This window comes from Thamnophis elegans, chromosome 4, assembly GCF_009769535.1.
Source record: "Thamnophis elegans isolate rThaEle1 chromosome 4, rThaEle1.pri, whole genome shotgun sequence".
Taxonomy (NCBI): domain Eukaryota; kingdom Metazoa; phylum Chordata; class Lepidosauria; order Squamata; family Colubridae; genus Thamnophis; species Thamnophis elegans.
In genome coordinates, this window is record NC_045544.1 from 136,299,427 (window position 1) to 136,315,194 (window position 15,768).

General features: G+C 43.3%; 1 protein-coding gene across 1 annotated transcript in view; it reads right to left on the reverse strand.

The window, feature by feature from the left end:
• The window catches only part of TBX4 (T-box transcription factor 4), a 68,468-nt gene that overhangs the window by 30,477 nt on the left and 22,223 nt on the right, over positions 1 to 15,768 (reverse strand). Inside the window, 2 exon segments of the mRNA XM_032216801.1 lie at positions 1,136 to 1,283; positions 4,540 to 4,659. Coding sequence (XP_032072692.1) covers positions 1,136 to 1,283; positions 4,540 to 4,659 — 268 coding nt within the window.

A 15,768-nucleotide genomic window follows, 5' to 3' on the forward strand; every position in this document is an offset into this window, starting at 1 on the left:
GCCAAAAAACAGCCTAAAATGGCCCAAAAAACGGCCTGAGGAATTTCCTGGCAGTGGGCACAATCAACCCATGGAACAGAAGTTGCCTTCAGAAGTTGTGCGAGCTTCATCACTGGAGGCTTTCAAGAAGAGACTGGAGTGCCATCTGTCAGAAATGGTGTAAGTTCTCCTGCTTGGCTGGGGGGGTGGACTAGATGACCTACAAAGTCCCTTTCAACTCTGTTAATCTGTCTGTGAATAAAATAGAATGGAATGGAATGGAATAGAATAGGAGAGGAGAGGAGTTGTGGGAGCTTCATCACTGGAAGCTTTCAAGAAGAGACTGGACTGCTATCTGTCAAAAATGGTGTAGTGTCACCTGCTTGGGTGAGATTTGGACGAGATGACCTACAAGGTCCCTTCCAACTCTGTTAATCTGTCTAAGAAGAGAAGAGAAGTTGTGGGAGCTTCATCACTGGAAGTTTTCAAGAAGAGACTGGACAGATATTTGTCAGAAATGGTGTAATGTCTCCTGCTTGGCTGGGGTGGTGGTGGACTAGATGACCTACAAGGTCCCTTACAACTCTGCTAATCTTTCTGTGAAGAGAAGAGAAGAAAAGTTGTGGGAGCTTTATCACTGGAAGTTTTCAAGAAGAGATTGGACAGCCATTTGTCAGAAATGGTGTAACGCCTCCTGCTTGGCTGGGGGGGTGGACTAGATGACCTACAAGGTCCCTTCCAACTCTGTTAATCTGTCTGTGAAGAGAAGAGAATGGAAGAGAAGAGAAGATAAGAGAAGAGAGGAAAAGAAAAGAGAACTTGTGGGAGCTTCATCACTGGAAGCTTTCAAGAAGAGACTGGACTGCTATCTGTCAAAAATAGTGTAGTGCTTCCTGCTTGGGTGCGGGTTGGACTAGATGACCTACAAGGTCCCTTCCAACTCTGTAAATCTGTAAATCTGTAAATGTTCATTAAAGAAAACTGGGGGAATGGGAGAGAGAGGCCTCGCCGTAATCTGCATGGCGGAAATTATATCATTTTTGCAGGGACATTATTACCAGATAGGTGACATCCTTGTAGCTCCCTCTAGTCACTGGTGATCGGATGGCAGTATTTATCGAGCGAGGCTAGGAGGAACGTTAGAAATGTCTCTTACGTGTCCGAAGGGATCCAAATGGTTGTTGGTGAGTTTTAACTTCTGGAAAGACACCAGTTGACGCATCCAGTGAGTTCCAGTAGCTGGAGAGTCAGGATGAACATATAATCGTCCGGGCATTGCAGGTTCAGCTTTCCCCGCCACCATCCTATGTTCAAAACAATACAGTAAATTTAATTTAACAATAATTGGATTAAATTAAAGCACGGGGCTGGACTAGAACCGTGGTCACCAACTGGTGGGCTGTGGAGCACTGGTGTGGTCCTCAAGAAAATGTTGGTGGTCCGGAGAAAAAGTATTTGCATTTTTTATATTGCACTAAATCAGGGGTCTTCAGACTAAGCCCCCTGGGACGGATACGTGCAATGGATGTTTGTGTTGCTGCAGAGAATCTCCGTCTTCGGGGACTTTTTGTGCGGGTCAGAGGGGGGCAGAAATTCCGACTTGGGGTCTGCTTCAGCTTCCTGGTGGGGGGCTTTGGGCGAAGACTAGAGGGAAGCACTGCTAGTGGCTAAGGTGGAACAGTGCTGTCCAAAGATGTCTCCGTGGCGCAATACTGGAAGAAGGAAGACTTGCCTACAACTCAAGAATGGACATTGAAAGTCACAAATTTAGCCGAGATGGCTAAAATATCGGCATATCTTAAAGATCACTCAAATGAGAGATATAAACGAGACTGGAAAAAATAGATTGATTATATACAAAATAAATACAGGACCAAGAAATTCCAGTTAGCCTATGCTTAAGATCAGAAATGATTTAAATTGTTTAAAGTTAGTTTAGCAAGAAGAAGCTAAGGTCAATGCAGAATGTCATTAATTTCTTTGTTTCTTTTTTCTCAATAGATTTTAGACTGTGTTTGTTAAAAATCCATACCGTGTACGGGTTCTGGGAAGTCGGAGGGGCACGGAGGAGGGGGGTTGGGAGGGTTGGAGGGAGGGAGGGGCATACAAAAAAATTGTACTTCGATGTTTTATTGATTGAGGAATATTGAAATATTTGTGTTTTAAAAGAAATAAAACTTTTGAAGGACAAAGATGTCTCCGTGGTCATATGATTGACATGACTCGATGCCGAAGGCGCACGGAAGGCTTTTCCCTTCCCACCAAAGGTGGTTTCCTATTTTTCTACTTGCATTTTTTACGTGCTTTCGGACTGCTAGGTTGGCAGAAGACGGGTCAAGTCACGGGGAGCTCGCTCCGTTACGCGGCGCTAGGGATTCGAACCGCCGAACTGCCGACCTTTCTGATCGACAAGCTCGGCATCTTAGCCCCTGAGCCACCGCGTCCCTTTTACAATTTACAAACTTACAAACACAATTGGGAGGAGAATTTCCGTCGCTAAGGGAGTTGTGCCGATTTTACAATCTTTTCTGCCGCGATTGGTTAAGCGAATCCCTGCCTTTAACCTGGTAATTAAGTGGATCCAGCTTCCTCCATTGACTGCTTGCCAGTGCAAGCAGTCCTCAACTTACAACAGTTCGTTTAGTGACCGTTCAAAGTTCCAACAACACTGGAAAATGTGACCTGTGACCATTTTTCACAGTTACGGCCTTTGTAGCAGCCCCACGATGAAAAATTCAGGTGCTCGGCAACTGCTTCATACTTATGACCGCTGCTGTATCCCAAGGACATGTGATCGCCTTCGGCGACCTTTTGATAATCAAAATCGATGGGGAAGCCAGACTCACTTAACAGCCATGGTACTAACTTACCAACTGCGGGTGATTCACTTAACAACAGTGGCACAAAAGGTCATGAAATGGGGCAAAGCTCACTTAAGAAAGCTCTCACTGAACAACAGAGATTCCTGGGCTCAATAGTGGTCGTAAGTTGAGGACTACCTGGGAAGGTTGCAAATGGTGATCACATGACTTTTGGAGGCTTCAGTGGTCATCAATGCCTACCAGGTTAGCAAATGCCTACATTTTAATCAGGTGACTATGAGGATGCTGACAGTCATAAGTGCAGGAACTGGACATTTGTTGTTTGTTGTTGTTAGTTGCGAAGTTGTGTCCGACCCATCGCGACCCCATGGACAATGTTCCTCCAGGCCTTCCTGTCCTCTACCATCCTCTGGAGTCCATTGAATCTCACACCGGCTGCTTCGGTGACTCCATCCAGCCACCTCCTTCTCTGCCGTCCCATTCTTCTTCTTTTGCCCTCCATCGTTCCCAGCATGAGGCTCTTCTCCAGGGAGTCCTTCCTTCTCATTAGGTGGCCAAAGTATTTTGAGTCTCCTCTTCAGGATCTGGCCTTCTAAAGAGCAGCCAGGGTGGATCTCCTCTAGGACTGACTGGTTGGATGGCCTTGCAGTCCAAGGGACTCAATGCAGGAATCTTCTCCAGCACCGGAGTTCAAAAGCCTCCATTCTTTGGCCCTCAGCTTTCCTTATGGTCCAGCTTTCACATCCACACATTGCAACTGGGAAAACCAGAGCCTTGACTAGATGCCCTTTTGTTGGCAGGGGGATGTTTCTGCATTTTGATTTTGATTTGATTTGATTTGATTGCACTTCTATGCCGCCCTATTCCCAGAGGGACTCAGGGCGGCTCACAAACCAAAGTAAGGGGAGGGGGATACAAACAGGAGGAAGACAACGGACAAACAACTACAACAATTTTAAAAAAAACAATCAACAACCACACAATTCGAGCGGGGACCGGGAACTCATCAGCCCCAGGCCTGTCGGAACAGCCAGGTTTTGAGGGCTTTGCAGAAAGCCTGAAGGGTGGTTTTAATAGGCTGTCTAAATTTGCCATATCTTTCCTCCCCAGGAGCAATAGCAATAGCAATAGCAGTAGACTTATATACCGCTTCATAGGCCTTTCAGGCCTCTCTAAGCGGTTTACAGAGAGTCAGCATATTGCCCCCAACAATCTGGGTCCTCATTTTACCCACCTCGGAAGGATGGAAGGCTGAGTCAACCCTGAGCCGGTGAGATTTGAACCGCTGACCTGCTGATCTAGCAGTAGCCTGCAGTGCTGCATTTAACCACTGCGCCACCTTGGCTCTTCTCTTTTAAAGCCTCTTTTAATTTTAAAGCCTCTTTTAATTTCTTGGCTGCTGTCCCCATCTGCGGTGACCTTGGAGCCCAGGAAAATAAAATCAGCCACTACCTCCGTTTCTTCCCCATCTATTTGCCAGGAATTGAGAGGGCCGGATGCCATGATCTTCTTTTCCTTAATGTTGAGTTTCAAGCCAACTTTGGCAGTCTGGTATTTTTGTTTTCAGTGCAAAAGTAACTCAGTCCTACCCTACAGGGTCGTTGTGGTGGCGGAAATAGGAGGAGGAAGGAGTGTTGTGTGTGTTCACTGTCTTGAGTTATTCATAAAAAGTAATAAAGGTAGGATTTTTTTTTTTAAAAAAGGAGATCAATAAATCATCATTGCGTTCGTCACGTACCACTTGTTGTCGCAGAATTTGTATCGATGGTCGTCTGCCGGGACAATATCGATCAGCAAGATGTACTTGGTCTTGGGGTTCATCCCGGTTACCTTTACTTTGTAGCTTGGAAACATCCTCCTTATGGGAAGGATGAAAGAAAGGAGGAGGAGGGGAAGGGAGATGGAGATGGAGAGGAGGAGGAGGACAGGAGGAGGAGGAAGAGATGGGGATGGAAGAGGAGAGGGAAGGAGGAGGAGCAGGGAAGAAAGAGGAAGGAAATGGGGAAGAAGGAGGGGAAGAGGCAGGGGGAGGAAGGGAAAGGAGGAGGAGGAAGAGATGAGGACGTGGATAGGGAGAGCGGAAGAGAAAGGAGGAGGAGGAGATGAAGAAGGAAAGAAGAAAAAGTAAAAGAAAAGAAGAAAAAGACATAGAAGAAAAGAAGTAAATCAAAGAAGAAGAATCAGAAGAAGATTAGGAGGGGGAGGAGGGGAAAAAGATGAAGGAAAGAAGAAAAAGACAAAGAAGAAAAGAAGAAAAAGTAAAAGAGAAGAAGAAACAGAAAAATCAGAATCAGAAGAAGAAGAGGAGGAGGAGGAAGAGGAAAAGATGAAGAAGGAAGGAAGAAACAGAAAAGAAAAAGACAGAAGAAATAGTAAAAGAGAAGGAGGAGGAGAAAAAGATGAAGGAAAGAAGAAAAAGAAAAGGAAAAGAAGAAAAAGACGAAGAAGAAAAAGTTAAAGAGAAGAAGAGGAGGAAAAAATATGAAGAAGGAAAGAAGAAAAAGAAGAAAAAGGCAAAGAAGAAAAAGTGAAAGAGAAGAAGAGGAGGAGGAGGAGGAGGAGAAAAAGATGAAGAAGGAAAGAAGAAAAAGTAAAAGAAAATAAAAAGACAAAGAAGAAAAAGTAAAAGAGAAGCAGAAGAAGAAGAAGAATCAACATTAGACACATTGAAAAACAAACTGGATTATACCAACTTTCTGCCACTTGATTGGGATTACGATCCCCAGAATTTCTGCCTCATCAACTGTTACATCAACTAGGAAGCAAAGATGCCCATTGGGGCAGGAGTTCAAAAAACTCCTGCAACTGAAGCCACACACACACACCCCTTTTTAGTGCAATGCACATGTGACACACATTAAAGAGCAGTAGGGCTTTGATCATACACTTATGGTCACTATCTTCACCCTTTCTCTCTCCCCCCCGGCCTTCCTCCCCCCGCCATACACAGATCCCCCTTCCCCCCCCTCCACCGTCACCCCAATGTGTCTTTAGGGTAGGGAAGTTTTAGCCCTACCCCAATGACACAACTGATAAATGCACAATTGGGGAAGTCTCTAGACCTGTTTCAAACATTAAGAGAATAACATTCATGGGAGCCACAGGTGGGTTTCACATACGTTTATGTCACCGGTTTGCCACGCACTGAAACTGCGTGCTCGCATGCGCATATCTTTGCTCGCACACGTGGCTTGCACATATGCGCGCAGCTTAGTAAACATGGGTAAATAGGATGGCACAGAGCTGAGCAGGGCAGCGGGCACCCGCAGCTCACCACTACCAGATCACCCAAATTGGTTGGAACTGGCTGAATACCACCACTGATGGGAGCTAGCATGTTTGAGCATCCGCTCCCTGAAACCTTGCCATCTCGTGAGCTCTCAGAAGCCTGCCTTTTACAGAGCTGCCCCTACCTTGTGTAGCAACACTCTCGTCGCTGATTTGACAAGCCCTTTCCTTTCTACCTTTTCCAAAGGCCATTAAAACTCAACTTTTTGGGGAACTCGTCAAATTTGCAGATGACACCAAGCTGGCAGGAATAGCCAACACTCCAGAAAACAGGCTTAAGATACAGAAGGATCTTGACAAACTTGAACATTGGGCACTATCTAATAAAATGAAATTCAAGGGTGAAAAGAGTAAGGTTCTACATTTAGGCAAGAAAAACGAAATGCACAGGTACAGTGTAGGTGGTACCTTCCTCAATAGTAGTAACTGTGAGAGGGATCTTGGAGTCCTAGTGGACAACCATTTAAATAGGAGCCAGCCGTGTGCAGCAGCTGCCAAAAAAGCCAACACAGTTCTAGGCTGCATAAACAGAGGGAGAGAATCAAGAACACGTGAAGTGTTAATACCACTTTACAAGGCCTTGGGAAGGCCACACTTGGAATACGGCATTCAGTTTTGGTCACCACGATGTAAAAAAAGATGTGGAGACTCTAGAAAGAGTGCAGAGAAAAGCAACAAAGAGGATTAGGGGACTGGAGGCTCAAACATATGAAGAACGGTTGCAGGAACTGGGTATGTCTAGTTTGATGAAAAGAAGGACTAAGGAAGACATTATAGCAGTTTTCCAATATCTCAGGGGTTGCCACAAAGAAGAGGGAGTCAAACTATTCTCCAAGGCACCTGAGGGTAGAACAAGAAGCAATGGGTGGAAACTAATCAAGGAGAGAAGCAACTTAGAACCGAGGAGAAATTTCCTGACAGAACAATTAATCAGTGGAACAGAAGTTGCCTCCAGAAGTTGTGAATGCTCCAACACTGGAAGTCTTTAAGAAGATGCTGGATAGCCATTTGTCTGAAACGGTATAGGGTTTCCTGCCTAGGCAGGGAGTTGGACTAGAAGACCTCCAAGGTCCCTTCCAGCTCTGCCATTGTATTATTATTGTATTTTACTGAGAATCTGGGATTACATGGGTAGAGAACAGGAAAGGGGAAAGCTGGGAGACAATTACAGTACAGGGTTTCTTTAATTGTTAATATTGCTTTAAGGTAAAGGTTCTCCTCCCACATATGTGCTAGTCGTTCCCAACTCTAGGGGGCGGTGCTCATCTCCGTTTCAAAGCCAAAGAGCCAGCGCTTGTCCGAAGATGTCTCCGTGGTCTTGTGGCCGGCATGACTAAACACCAAAGGCGCACGGAACCCTCTTACTGTAAAATTTCCTAATGTGCCGTAACTGATTCATAATAATAGAGCCAATGTTTTAATACAAAAACCAGTGATTTATTAACAGCTTCATTAGGCATTATTCATTAGGCAACATTTATTCGCAGCCATTTCTTTGCTTTATCTGTTTCTGAACTTTGCCCCTGTTCCTTTCCTCCCCTCAGTCTGTGTCATAAATCACATTACCCAATAGATACACCCATCTCAAACCAGCTACTGTAATCTGAGATCCGGCTCCGTCGATGGGATGCGTGGAATGTCAACACGGAGAGTTGACACTTACCTTCCCACCAAAGGTGTTTCCTATTTTTCTACTTGCGTTTTTTAGGTGTTTTCGAACGGCTAGGCTGGCAGAAGCGAGGGCAAGGAACGGGAGCTCACTCCGTTACGCGGCGCTAGGGATTCAAACTGCTGACCATTCTGATCAACAAGCTCAGCGTCTTAGCCACTGAGCCACCATGTCCCAATATTGCTTTATGTCTTGGTTTTACGACTGCTGTAAGCTGCCCAGAGTTGCTTTAGTTGAGTGGCCATATAAATCTTTTAAATAAATAAATACATCAGGCTGTTTGCTTGGGGGGTTACTGCAGTGGTGGGTTTCAAAAATTTTTAGAACCTCTTCTGTAGGTGTGGCCTGCTTTGTGGGAGTGGCTTGTCGGCCATGTGACTGGGTGGGAGTGGCTTGCCGGCCATGTGACTGAGTGGGCATGGCCAACTTGTAAAATGTGGTGAAACTCACTTAACAACGCTCTTACTTAGCAACCAAAATGTTGGCTCAGAAACTCTGGCATCTGAAGCCCGCAAGTCTTAAAGCTGTCAAGTTACAAGACCCTCGCACCCCTAACCTTTTAGAAAAAAAACCAGGGGTGTTCAAACTTGACAGCTTTAAGACTTGTGGACTTCAACTCCCAGAATTCCTCCTCTCGCTCTTCATCTTGATGATGTGCGGACGGGCGGGGGGAGGGAGCTGGAACCAGTTCTAAACGGCACGGTAGATTTGTGGAACCTCTTCTATAGACGAGGTTAAAACTGGCAGGAACCCACCCCTGGTTTACTGGCACCAAAGCAGTTCTTTCCATGTTCCCCGTTATGTGCCTGCTTACTCTCTTGCAATCCCTTTCCCTCTGACGAATATAAATACAAGCATTAATTCTCTTCTTGTTCATTATCCCAGTGCTGGGGTGAGCATGCCAAAGGGCGTAGGAATGGAAACGAAGAAAACCACAATGGCAAAATGACTGGATTTCTCACTCAGCAAATGTTTGACCTAACCACAGCTATGGCAGTCCCAACTGTTGTCACTAAAGAAGGATCATCTGGGATTTCAACGCTATTGCAGACGGTAAGATGGACTATAAGGGTACTCACAAGAAAAGCACAAGAAGGAAACTACCGTCTGCCTATGTAAATATGGTGAAGGATTTAGATCTTTATGATGTCTGGCGAGCAATGAATGACAAGATGCAACAGTACACGTTTTACTCCCATCCACATAATTCATGGTCCCGTATCGACATGGTTTGGTCAAACTCGGAGCTACTCATGGATACTGTAAATATTGAAATAATAACCAACAAGTGGGCCGATCATCACCCAGTCTTATGGCAATGGAAAGGGAAGGCAAGGATAAAAGCCAGGTGGACATTAAACCAGAACATACTACAAGAGAAACAATTTGTACAACAAATAGAAAAGGAATTGGGCTACTTCTTTAAAGAAAACGGTAAAGAGCAGACCTCAATACAAAATGTTTGGGACACGATGAAGGCAGTTGTGAGGGGAATATCCATAGCCTATACAATAAGAAGAAACAAAATACACAGGGAAAAACTTAATACACTGAACAAAGAATTAAGAGAGACGGAACTGCTGACACAGAAAGAGCCAGAAAATAGTAGACACAGGGAAAAAGGAGAGTTAATTAAACACCAAATAAATTTGATCTCTCAAGAGGAAATAGCACAAAACATTAAGAGAATGAAGCAGAATTATTTTGAACATGCAAATAAAACTGGGAGATGGTTGGCCCACAAAATAAGAAAGGAGAAGGTCAAAAGAATTATTAAACAACTGTATGACGAGGAGGGGAATTTGAAACAAGAAATAGGAGAAAAGAAAAAGATAGTACAGAACTATTATAGGAAACTATATAAACAAGACGAAATTAATGAACAAGACATTAGAAAATACCTTATAAAGCAGAAGCTTCCAGTCTTGTCGGAGGAGATGAGAGAGATGCTCGATAAAGAAATCACACAAGAAGAACTGAAAAAGGCCATTCAAAAACAAAAAAACAATAAAACACCTGGGCCGGATGGGCTTCCGTCGGAAATATATAAAAAACTTCAAAATACCATAGAAGATAAACTATTAGAACTATGTAATGAGGCATTACAAAATGGTAGGGTCCCAAAATCATGGGGGGAAGCTTACATCACCCTAATACCAAAGGAAGAGGCGGACAGTAGCAAGGTCCAAAATTATAGACCCATATCCCTGTTAAATGCAGATTACAAAATCTTTGTATCAATATTGGCGGAAAGACTAAAAATAATATTAAATCAGAGTATACATTCGGATCAAAACGGCTTTCTCCCAAAAAGACATATTAGAAACAATACAAGAATAATAATTGATACCCTGGAATTCTATCAAACAAGATCCGAGAAACAACTCGCATTAATCTTTGTCGACGCTCAGAAAGCCTTTGATAACCTAGATTGGAACTTTCTAACCACTCAACTAAAAATGATGAAATTTGGCGATAAATTTATTAGGATTATAGAATCTGTATATTCACGGCAATCTGCAAATATTATAGTCAATGGGGAACTAACGGAGAGGATACAAATTGGAAAGGGTGTTAGACAAGGGTGCCCGCTCTCCCCACTACTATTTATTACGTCACTAGAGGTCCTTTTAAATCGGATAAGATCAAATCAGGAAATTAGGGGCTTGACCATAAAAAGAGAACAATATAAAGTACAGGCCTTCGCGGATGACATGGTCTTTATCATAGAAGACCCCTTACTTTCAGGACCGAATTTGATGAAGGACATTGAGAACTTTGGGTGTGTGGCCGGTTTAAAAATAAACAAGGAAAAAACAAAAATGATTATAAAAAACTTCCCCAAAAACCAGATTGGAGAACTAGAGGAAACAATGGAATTAAAGGTAACTAAAAAAATTAAGTATTTAGGGATCTGGCTGTCTGCGAAATGCTCTTCCATAAAAGAAGACAACTATGATAAGTTGTTACAGAATACCCAAAAGGACTTAAAAAACTGGTCAAAACTACAACTATCACTGATGGGAAGAGTCGCAGTAATTAAAATGAATGTTCTGCCAAAAATCCTCTACCTATTTCAAACGGCACCGGTCAAGCTAGGGGAAAAATTTTATAATGATTTGGACAAAATGATTCGAAACTTTATATGGAATGGTAAAAAGCCCAGAATAAAATATATGCACCTGCAGGATAAAAGAACTCAAGGGGGAATGGGATTACCGGAATGGAAAACATATCATCAAGCAGCAACAACTATGTGGATAAAAGAATGGGTAATGTTAGCTAATAAAAGAATCTTAACAATAGAGGGCCACGACCTGCAATACGGGTGGCATAACTACCTATGGTGCGAGGGAAATAAAATCCACAATTATTTTAGTAGTCACCATTTAAGGGGGGTATTGATTAAGGACTGGCTCGAAATTAGAAGGAGATACTACACGCAACTACCTAAATGGATATCTCCGACGGAAGCCCTGATATACCCGAATTTGGTAAACTTGGATAAAATTGTTACCTACCAACAGCTGCTAGACGACCAAAACAAACTAAACCCCAGGGAAAATTTGGCTGATAAGGGAATAAACATTGATTGGTGGCCATATCTCCAAATTCAAAACAAACACAAATTCGATCTAGCACAACTTGGCTTCCAGAACAAGAACCAGGAATTAGATAAAATTTTAATTGGACCAGATGAGAAATTAATTTCAAAAATATACAACTGCTTACTGATTCGAAAAACGGAAGCAGAAAGGGTAAAAGAAGTCATGGTAACCTGGGCCCAAAACATTGGCCACACAATAGACCTAGACGACTGGGAAAGAGTCTGGGAATGGAACCTAAAATTGACAAAGTCGACGGCCTATAAAGAAAATATATATAAAATGTTCTACCGCTGGCATCTTCCACCGACAAGACTGGCGAAAATGTCTTCAAAAGTTTCGGCCATATGCTGGAAATGTAAAACGGTGCTGGGCACGTACTACCATATGTGGTGGACGTGTCCGGTAGCCAAAGCATATTGGAAGCAAATACTAGGATGGCTGAATGGAATCCTGTCAATTAAACTATGCCTTAAGCCGGAAACTTTCTTATTAGGAATAATAGATCAAAAAATTTGCAAATCTGACCAATACCTCCTAGTCCATATTCTGACAGCGTCAAGGATTGTTTACGCACAGTGCTGGAAGAGTGAAAATGCCCCCACCAACACTATGGTGATGAATAAAATTTTAGAACTAGCAGAAATGAATAGACTGACGATGCGAATTAATGACAAAGAAGACACAGACTTTTATACAGTCTGGGAGAAGCTATACAAATGGCTTGATGAGTCAGTAAAGACCTAGACATAAAAAGAGATAGCTGACTAACCTAATACGATTAAACTAATAACTCAAATGAACAATATACAACAACTGAGAGATAAACGAAAGGAGAAATGTATCAGGGGCGAGAACCCACCGTCGAGCAATTTTGTTACGCTACAATGTTGGGAAAACTTTAAAAAGCTGATAGGAAATCCGCTATAATTACCTGCATAAAATTAGCGATCAAACTTCATTTTAGATGAGGCGAGAGGACTTATAATCCTTGCCTCTTCAAGCAAGGAAAGGGAAAGAAAACCAGGTTGTCCTCAGCAGAGGAAAACATGCAAATGTAATAAAGGTTAGAAGGGAGGGAGGGAGGGCAGTAGGGAAGTCAGGATGGAGAGGAGAAAGGAGAGGAATAGGAAAGGCAGAAGAAGGGGGGAAGGATAAAGAGGAGGAAGAGAAAGAAGAGAAGGGAAAGAAGGTGGGAAGAAAGAAGAAGAGGAGAAAGAGGAAAAACTGGGGAAGGAAGGAGGGAGGGAAGAGAAGAGGGTAGTAAAGAGGGAAAGAGGGAGGGAAAGAAAGAGAGAAGGAGAGTTGAAAGGAAGGAGGGAAGGAGGGAGGAAAGGAGGGAGATTAAAAGGAAGGAGGAGGGAAAGAGGCAGGGAAGGAGGAAAGGTATGTGAGAAGGAGGGGGGGACCGAGGGAGAGAAAGGACGGGGAAGGAAAGGAGGAAAGGAGAAAAGAAAGGAGGGAAGGCAGGGGAGAAGGAAGTAAGGGGGGGAGGGAAGAAAAGAGGGAGGGAAAGATACCTAACCTTTGATGTTTATAATGATTTGATAGTATGGGAATATCGCGAAATGTAGTTGTATTGTTTGTTACAAGTTATGGATGTTGTATTTTCTTTTTACCAATAAAATCTTTATATTAAAAAATAAAAATAAAAAAATAAATAAAAAAAAGAAGGATCATCTGTACATTTTCGAGACTTTCCTATGTGATTCATGTCATCCCAAATGGAGAATCGTTTAAAAGAAATGTTTTCCTTTGATTTCTATTCAAAGCCATTAGATTTTGTTCTCCATTCGCTAAGTCACATCCAAGTCTTCGCAACCCATGATGGATCATAGCATGCCAGGCCCTTCTGTCTGAGTTGGTCAAAATAACCATCTCATCCTTTACTGCCCCTTTCTCCTTCTGCCTTCCCTCTTTCCCGTCTCTTCTCTATTGAGTCCTCTCTTCTCATTAGGTGGCCAAAAGTATCTGAGCTTCAGCTTCAGGATCTGTCCTTCTAAAGAACAGCCAGGGTGGATTTTCTTTAGGATCAACTGATTATTAGACCATTAGACACGCAACTGCAAAAATACATGTCCATGTTTTAATTTTTGCATGCAGTTTGAGATCTTCCCGCTTCAGGATCAAGGGAGGCACTAATACCATTCTATAAAGCCTTAGTAAGACCACACCTAGAATAACTACATCCAGTTTTGGTCACCACACTATAAAAAAGATGTGGAGACTCTAAAAAGAGTGGAGAGAAGAGCAACCAGGATGATTAGGGGCCTGGAGGCTAAAACATATGAAGAACGGTTGCAGGAACTGGGTAGGTCTAGTTTAATGAAAAGAAGGACCAGGGGAGATATGATAGCAGTCTTCCAATATTTGAGGGGCTGCCACAGAGAGGAAGCGGGGTTAAGCTATTTTCTAAAGCACCCGAAGGTCAGACAAGAAATAATGGATGAAAACTGACCAAGGAGAGATTCAACCTGGAAATAAGGAGGAATTTCCTGACAGGGAGAACAATCCACCCATGGAACAGAAGTTGCCTTCAGAATTTGTGGGAGCTTCATCACTGGAAGCTTTCAAGAAGAGACTGGACTGCCATTTGTCAGAAATGGTGTAGGGTTTCCTGTTTGGGTGTGGGGTTGGACTAGATGACCTACAATGCACCTTCCAACTCTGTTAATCTGAATCTATCTAAGATGATAAAAGATCTGGAGACTAAAACATATGAAGAACGGTTGCAGGAACTGGGCATGGCTAGTCTAGCGAAGAGAAGGACCAGGAGAGACAGGATAGCAGTCTTCCAATATTTGAGGGGGCAGGGGGCAAAAAAGGCAATGTAATCCTAAAATGCTTTTACAGAGGGATATAATCAAGATCAAGTGAGGTACAAATACTACTCTATAAAGCCTTAGTAAGACCACACCTAGAGTACGGCATTCAGTTTTGGTCGCTACGATGTAAAAAAAGATGTGAAGACTGTAGAAAGAGTGCAGAGAAGGGCAACCGGGATGATTAAGGGACTGGAGGCTAAAACATACGATGAACGGTTGCATACATACAGGAACTGGGCCTGGCTAGTCTAATGAAGAGAAAGACCAGGAGAGACATGATAGCAATGATCCAATATTTGAGGCGCTGCCACAGAGAAGAAGAAGTCAAGCTATTCTCCAAGGCACCTGAAGGCCAGACAAGGAAGAATGGATGGAAACTGACCAAGGAGAGATTCAACCTGGAAATAAGGAGAATTTTTTCTGACAGTGAGAACAATCAACCCATGGAACAGAAGTTGCCTTTGGAGGTTGTGGGAGCTTCATCACTGGAGGCTTTCAAGAAGAGACTGGACTGCCATCTGTCAGAAATGGTGTAGGCAGGGCTGTCTTAAAGCATGGGCACTAGTGCGCCCCACGAGCATAGGGGCCCCATACTAATCTGTGTATGTTAACCCTTCCATGCACCTTGTATCCTATAAATATAGCAGCGTATGTATTACGTTTTACTGCATTTTAAAAATTAATACTAACATACAAATATGTGTTGAATTTTAGCGACCATTTACATTTTTATTCCTGTGAGTAGTTGTCGTAGGGGCCCCAGTAAGCCGCTTTGCCAGGGGCCCGTAATGCTGTTAAGATGGCCCTGGTTGTAGGATCTCCTGCTTGGTCGGGCAAGGGGGTTGAACTAGATGACCTTCAAGGTCCCTTCCAACTCTGTTAAATTGGTAAATGTCCCCCCACCCCAAAAAGAGACGGAATAAGGGGGGGAAATTAGAGGAAAGACAATACAGTATTTAATTTTTAAGGTCGAGATTTCTTCGCCTTGCTGTTTTTGTTTATTTTTTTAAAAACTAAGCTTTAGAAAACTCTTCTAAAATCAGGCGCACGTGCCTGATATATCTGGGTTGGCAGAAATACCATCCCGAGGAAACATAAACTGAGTTTTGAAATATATGCCAACAACAATAGAAAAAGAAAGGGAGAGAGGAGGAGAGAATGAAAGGAAGACGGGGGAAAGAAGAAAGAGGTAAGGAGAGGAGGATGGGAGAGCAAGAGAAGGAGAGAGGGTAGGAAGGGGAAGAGGAAGAGCAGGAGTAGGAGAAAGGTAAGGGAAGAAGGAAGGGGAAGGAGAGCAGGGTGGAAGGGAGAGAAAGAGAAGGAGAGAAGGTAGGAAGGGGAAGAGGAAGAGTAGAAGTAGGAGAAAGGTAAGGGAAGAAGGAAGGAGAAGGAGAGGAGGATGGAAGGGAGAGAAAGAGAAGGAGAGAGGGTAGGCAGGGGAAGAGGAAGAAAGGTAAGGGAAGAAGGAAGGGGAAGGAGAGCAGGATGGAAGGGAGAGCAAGAGAAGGAGAGAAGGTAGGAAGGGGAAGAGGAAGAGTAGAAGTAGGAGAAAGGTAAGGGAAGAAGGAAGGAGAAGGAGA